This window comes from Camelus ferus, chromosome 6 (assembly GCF_009834535.1).
Source record: "Camelus ferus isolate YT-003-E chromosome 6, BCGSAC_Cfer_1.0, whole genome shotgun sequence".
NCBI classification, from domain to species: Eukaryota; Metazoa; Chordata; class Mammalia; order Artiodactyla; family Camelidae; genus Camelus; species Camelus ferus.
In genome coordinates, this window is record NC_045701.1 from 19,940,350 (window position 1) to 19,947,538 (window position 7,189).

The window sequence follows — 7,189 nt, forward strand, 5'->3', positions numbered from 1 at the left end:
AGTAAAAAGGGCTAGAAAACAATGTGTGCTTCTTCTTAGGTTCCTGCTCAGGGTGAGGGATCTTTAAGCTCAGAAAACAATGGTGCCTGTCCACATCAGATTTCAGGAAGGGCTGTCTTCTGCTGGCTTTTTCCTGGCTCTTTATGATGGCTTGGATTGGCTTTGCCTTCCTCTCAGGAGCTGGGCTGTTCCTACACAGATGTCGCCGCTCAGGATGGCGAGGCCATGCTCCGGGCAATCTTGGCTTCTCAGCAGCCCGACCGATGCAGGCGAGCCCAAGCCTTCATCAGCACCCAGGGCCTCAAGCCAGACACAGTGGCTGAACTAGTGGCTGAAGAGGTGACCCGGGAGCTGCTGACCCCATCAGAGGGAACAGGTACCCTATCCTCCAGATCTCCCCAGCCTTTCAGACCACATTCTCAAGTTCCCAGCATCAAGGATTTGACGTTATGCTCATACACATACATCTTGTATGTTGGTCCTTTCAAGTTGCCAGATTGTACTTGGAAGAGGAAAACACATTGTTCTTGTTACTTTTTGTGTATTGTTTTATGATTATATTTAGAGTAGCTGTGCCTTTCTCTGAGCTGATGAACTCCTGCTGCCTGTTAGATGGCAGCTCAGCCCAGGTATGTGAGCCCAGCAAGAGGAGAGCTGCCCAGGAGCTCCTTCGGCGTAGCCTCCTGGTGCCGGGCCTGGGTAGAGGGGGCCCCTGGCCTGGGGTGCTTCTGTTTCTCCCACCTCTCTCAAGGTGAGATAGCACCTTTCTCCACATCTTTCTGTACAGGACATAAGCTGATGTTCATTCCAGCAGAGGAAAGCCAGACATTTCTTCAGCTGACCGCTTTGTGTCAAGACCGCACCTTGGTAGGCATGAAGTTGCTGGATAAGATTTCCTCTGTTCCCCACGGAGAATTGTCTTGCAGTAAGTTCTTGGCCATTTTCTGACATGTTTCGGGCTCAAGCAGGTCTCCAAGAAGTCTGGGATTAAGTCTTTTCACAACTCGGTTTGGATCCTTGTTCCTTCTCTGGATCCCTGCTCCTCCTAGATTGTTTCTAGGTTCTCAGTAGAAAGCCGTAGTTCGCTGAAGCAGATTAGAGCCTGCTCGCTCTTTAGTGTCTAGTTCAGTGTACACGGTAGCATGTGTTCCTCTCATCTTTTTCCATGCAAGTCTGTAGGTTTTTATTTTTCAAAAATGGCCTTGTACTGCAGATACTGTTTATAATTATGAATATGCTGCCAGTATCTTTTCATGACATTGAATATTCTTCTATATCATTTTTAATGGTTACACAGTATTTCTCTTATATGTAATTTTAAAAAGTATACACTATTGTAGGACCTTTAGATTGCTTCCGATTTTATGCTGTTTTAAACACTGTGACAGACATGCTTATAGGCAAATATATGTGCCCATCCATGATTATTTCCCTAAGATAAATTCCTGATTCAGTAGTATGCCCATTTTTAAAACTTTATATATATATATTACCAAATTTTACCTCAGGGAAAAAAAATTCACTTCTCACTCCCTCTTAAGCAGTGTGTGAAAATATCATTTCCTGGAACCCGTTATACTCTGCAAATTCAATAGATGCAAAAAAGGCATTTTACTAATACTTAGTGAACAAAAATGAGGATTTTTAAGGGGTTGAACAGTTTTATTTTTCAAACAGCCTTCTGCCTCTTAGTCTGGTTCAGCAGTGTCTACTGAGCACCAGCTGTGTGCCGGGTACTCTAAAACCAGGGACACGGTGAGCAAGCTAAGCAGTAGCCCGGGTGTAATACACAGCGAGAACCAGACTGATAGGGTCGAGGAGTGTTTGGGGAGGAAATGTGCAAACCAAGGCCTGAAGGAGTAGTGGTCAGTAGGTTTGGAGAGGGCCCCACAGGTACAGAGGCCCAGAGGGCACCGCATATATTAAGGCTGAGAACCGTTTTTCTATCTTCCAACACTGCAAATATTTTTCCATTTTGCCTTTTAGTTGTGCTCACAGTGATTGTATGTAGTAGTTTTAAATTTCTATGTAGTCAGATCTTAATCTAGAAAGCCAGGAGAAGTACAGAGCATCAAATAGCACTTGATCCGGCCCTAAGACTCTCCACTGATAGAGAATGCCCTCGGACCCGTGTTGGCAGGTACTTCATCAGTTCGTCTGCAGAAAGTTTCTCCATCATTAGAAAGCAAGGGTTACTTGTTCTTTTGGGGGCCTTTTGCAAATGTGGTCACTATATGTGGACTGTCTTTGAGAAGGGAGTTAATCCCTGTGCCGTCACTGAGAGAATAATTGAATTCATCGGGGGGCTGTCCCAGAGCTAGAGCTGGTGAGGTCAGGGATCTGAGAGCCCTGGTGGGAGAGCCCTCTCCAGACAGGCCCTGACTGTACCAGGCCCCTTCACCCTCCTGCTGGGCACAAAGCTAGTAGGTGGCCGGGGTTGACAGTCCTGTCTCACCAGTGCCCAACCTACCCAGCCACAGAGCTGCTGATCCTGGCTCATCACTGCTTCACACTGACGTGCCACATGGAGGGCATCATCCGAGTCCTGCAGGCCGCCCGGCTGCTCACAGACAACCACTTGGCCCCCAATGAGGAGTACGGGCTGGTGGTAAGTCACCCCCTCACCCCAACCCCTCATTCTGAGGAAACCTTTGATAGAGCAGATGGGCTGGAGACCAGATCAGAGCTGACGTGGTCTTAGAGAATTTGCCCATCTGGATACCACTACCTATTTGGTAGCTGGCTGGGCAGCTCAACCCTCTGCTCTAGGTTGACTTGTCAGAGTCAGAGATTGCTCCAAAGTAGCAGAAGTCAGGAGGAACCCTGCTGTTCCAGGACTGTCATACCCCCTTGCTGGGGCAGTTAGCTTTTCTAAAGGGCTAAGACAGCAGTCTTTCCTCCCAAAACAAGGTTCAGACCTGCTTCTTATATCTGAATTGAAATAAACTGACAACTTAAGCCTCCTGTACCTCCCCAAATTCTCTCGGCTTGAAACTAACCCCACATGGCTGAGCAAGCCACTGGGCGCTGTAATAGGGAGTGGTGGGGGGAGGAAGCGTGCCTGCCCAGGAGGGTGGCACTTCAGCACTTGGTAGTCACGTTTAGAGACAACAGAGGAGGAAGCAGCCATCAGTGGCCCAGGGATTAGCATTCCTGAATCCTCCAGAGAAGGCCCTCTGTTGGGTACCTGGGATGGGAGGGAGACAGGCAAGGAGGAAAGGAGTGAAGCATGGCAGCATGGCCATTAGCCCTTCACCCCCCTGGAGCTTAGCACTTGAAAGCAACCAAACTGTTGAGGGTAATGGTCTGGCTCAGGGAACTGTGAGTGATGCTGATGCCAACTGCCCTCTCCCATTGCAGGTGCGTCTCCTCACTGGCATTGGAAGGTACAATGAGATGACATACATATTTGATTTGCTGCATAAAAAGCACTATTTTGAAGTGCTGATGAGGAAGAAGTTGGATCCGGTAGGTGTACAGTAGCGTTGAGCTCCAGTATGACACACAGTACTGACACTCAGGAGTCTCAGGTTTTCTCAGAAATGGTCCCAGGGAGGGTGGACCCCTGGGATATGGAGGGAGAGAATTAGGGACCTCCCTAGGACACATTCTGTAACCAGTTGCTTAAGGTTACAGAGCTCAGACAAGGTCACAATTTATGCTGACATATGCTAAATAATAAAGAAAGTGAGCTCCTGCACCTCCACCTCAGTCTCTGTTGCCTGCCTTACTGTCTCAGGGCTGCTTTGGCAATGGCAGAAACCCTTCCTGAGAGCCATGTGGAAATGGACTGACCAGCTTGTAAGGCTGTATCTGAGGGCTTCTGGACTGGAGAGGTTTCAGGGGACCATGAAGAAGTGTATTGCCAACCCCTGTTCAGAAGGGGATGCCAAGGCATAGGCCTGGAAAGCTGTGGAGCTGTTTATGATGACAACCAGGAAGGAGGCTGGGAAGCAAAGGCCTGACTTGCCGTCCCTGGGTGCTCGTCTGTCCTTAGCATACTGTGTGACACCAGAGCCTCTGTTTCCAAGTTATCACTGGCTGATTCATTGCTTCAGCCCATTTCACTGTAAAGATTTAAAAACTGAAGTGCACTTTTAGCTTCTGGGAACTTGCGCCTAGCCAAGCAGGATTAAGAGACAAAGCAGAAAAACTCCCCAATCCCGGGCTGGTTTTAGGACAGACCAGTCCGATTATAAGGAGAGAAGCAAGTCCTGGACATAGGACCTTTAGGATTTTTAAAATTGTTTTTTGAGGCATTTTTGTTTCTTCATTTAAACATTCTTTTAATAACTTTGTTTCTAATTACAAAAGTAATGCATATTCAATGTTAAGACACTTGGAAAACAGAACACCACAGAAAAAAAGTCCTGTGTGTCTGGCCACCATCTGGAGACAGCCACTGCTAACAGTTCAGCATAGGCCCTTTCTTTGCACACATACCCACAAATATATATGCATCCACACTTACATATTTTTAACAAACTTCTACCATGCTGTGCAGATAGGAAATAGCCTGCTTCTCACTAATAATAAGCATGAATATTTCTCAAATCAACATTGGTCTTAATGGCTACATGGTGTTCTCTTAGATCATATTCTGGACACCTGGATTATTTCTAATTGTTTGCTATTAAATATCCTTGTTACATCCATCTTAGCACCTTTCTCTGCTTTAGGGATCAAATCCTAGAAGTGGAATTGTTAGAATAATGCGTCTGTGCACATTTTTAAGGCTTTTCCCTTCTGACAGGTGTTACCATTCACACTCCTACCAGCAGAAGGATGTGCCCGTTTCCTTATACTCAGGATAGCATAAACGTTTGTATTCATTTTTGCTTATTTTTTCCTTTTCCTTGGGAGTTTTTGAGGAACAGAATCAGAGGACTCCAGCAATCCTGGCTAACTCTCTGGTTGAGACCTTGGTATGTCCCTTTCTTTTTTCTGGACAGAGCGGTACCCTCAAGACGGCCCTACTGGACTACATCAAACGCTGCCGCCCCGGGGACAGTGAGAAGCACAACATGATTGCCCTGTGCTTCAGCATGTGCCGGGAGATCGGGGAGAACCATGAGGCAGCCGCCTGCATCCAACTGAAGTTGATTGAGTCTCAGCCCTGGGGTGAGCAGAGGTCACACCAGGACCCCTGGGGCAGTGCTGCTGGCCAGAGAAGGTTCTTAGGGCTAAGGAGGGCAGCAGCCCATGAGACTAATACCCACCTCAGCTTCTGACATTCAGTGGGGCCCCAGCGGGGCAGACAGGAGGTGAAAGGGGCCTTGGAAGGCATCTACCTCTCTTGTGCATCCAGGGGTGTCATCTGTTAGGAACCAACGTGTATGTTGATGCCGTGAAAGCCTGCCTTGATGTTTCAGAGAGAAACGAGCTAGATGGGGTAGTGAATCCTACTCCAGAGTTGTGTGTACTTTTGGCCCAGTAGCCTTTACCTCAGTGAGACATGCCTGCCTCCCTGGGTACATGAGCTGGATGAGCTGGGAGGTTTCTACAGTCTAGCCCATCACTCAGTGGGATGGGAGTGAGTAGCCAGCTTTGGGTGAGTCATGGGTGAGTCAGACACACTAAGCAAGTTTCCTTTACTCTCCTGCAGAGGACAGCCTCAAGGACGGGCATCAGCTGAAGCAGCTGCTGCTGAAGGCCCTGACGCTGATGCTGGATGCAGCAGAGAGTTATGCCAAGGTAACCGTGAGAGTCCTATTCCAGACTGGCCTTGGGGCTTGGTGTCTGCAGTAGGAATAACTTAATTTTGTTCTGATGCTGGAGGGTTTACAGAGATGATGGCAACAAAATCTTTACCTGTGCCTACCTCCGCCCTCATCCCTCAGGACTCCTGTGTGCGACAGGCCCTGCACTGTCACCGGCTCACCAAGTTGATAACACTGCAGATTCACTTTCTGAACACTGGCCAGAACACGATGCTCATCAACCTGGGCCGCCACAGGCTGATGGACTGTATCTTGGCCCTTCCTCGGTTCTACCAGGTGAGGAAGAAAAGCTAGCCAGTGCTGCCAGCATCCTCTCTCCTGCTGTCCCTCTCATGGGACTGAGAGGCTGAATAACTTGCCTAAGGTCTCAGGGCTAATGACAGAACAGTCCAGTCTGGCTCTCCTAACTTGGCTGATACACCAAACTGCCTTTTCAGGGTAGTATTTACCAGCGTCCTGTTCAGGCGGTGGCTAGAGAACAGAGACAGTACTGTCTCCTTTCCCCACATTGTTAGGCCAGCAGAGAAACAGACACCTTTGCACTTAGACAGCTGAGGTTCAGGCGAACATCCCTACCGGAGGCCCTGCGAGCGTCTTTTAGATCCAACGTTCCTGGAGGGGTCAGCACACTGAGTCAGGACTTCTGGGCCGCTCGTTCTAGCCCTTTAACGAGGAGGGATGGTTACCAGGGAATCAGCCCTTCCACTGTTCCTCAGAGCTGAGTTAGTGGGAAAAATACTCTTCCTCAGTAGTTCTTTTAACCCTTTGTGAGGAAAACTAAAAACACTGAAGGAAGGTGTTTGGTGTTTAAGAGGAGGGGAGATATCAGACTAACACCAACCCTGATACACGGAGGCTTTTAACATGATTGGTAATGATCACATTCACTCGCATGAGTATACAGTATTCAGTTTTCCAGAACAGTTTGCCTTCAGTTTTTCATCAGATAAACTCTAATGGTGTCCTTCCCCTTCATCCTTTTAAGGCTTCTATTGTGGCTGAGGCCTATGACTTTGTTCCTGATTGGGCTGAAATTCTATACCAACAAGTGATTCTTAAAGGAGACTTTAACTACCTGGAAGAATTTAAGCAACAAAGGTTATTGAGATCCAGTATATTTGAAGAGATTTCAATAAAGTAAGTATTAAAATGCCTCTGCTTTGAGCTGAGGCATGGGCAAGAATTTTATGGCTAAGTATAACATGCCTATAGGTACCCTTCTGCTTGAGGTGGCAAAGAGATGTCAAAGAGATGTCAAGAATCCCCAGGAGGGGATCTTTTTAACAGATTTATGCCAAAAATCCCCAGAAAGAAGGGATCTTTTTAAAAAATTTATGCAGATGAATGAGAGTAGTTGGCTTATAGTGCTCTGTACTTAAAATGGGAAGCCAGCTACTCAGCTTGCCTGAGATGCCAAAAACTAAACATCAGGGTACTGGAGTACTGAATTTATTCTAATTAAGGTGAGC

At 47.5% G+C, this 7,189-nt stretch overlaps 1 protein-coding gene across 3 annotated transcripts in view; it reads left to right on the forward strand.

The window, feature by feature from the left end:
• LOC102503712 (SPG11 vesicle trafficking associated, spatacsin) overlaps positions 1-7,189 on the forward strand; it is a 76,384-nt gene that overhangs the window by 67,720 nt on the left and 1,475 nt on the right. For all 3 annotated transcript variants that reach the window (XM_032481322.1, XM_032481324.1, XM_032481323.1), the window contains 8 exons: positions 178-376; positions 788-925; positions 2,475-2,608; positions 3,361-3,468; positions 4,953-5,121; positions 5,606-5,694; positions 5,841-5,996; positions 6,706-6,857. In XM_032481322.1, the coding sequence (XP_032337213.1) occupies positions 178-376; positions 788-925; positions 2,475-2,608; positions 3,361-3,468; positions 4,953-5,121; positions 5,606-5,694; positions 5,841-5,996; positions 6,706-6,857 (1,145 nt within the window). The remainder of the gene's footprint in view (positions 1-177; positions 377-787; positions 926-2,474; positions 2,609-3,360; positions 3,469-4,952; positions 5,122-5,605; positions 5,695-5,840; positions 5,997-6,705; positions 6,858-7,189) is intronic.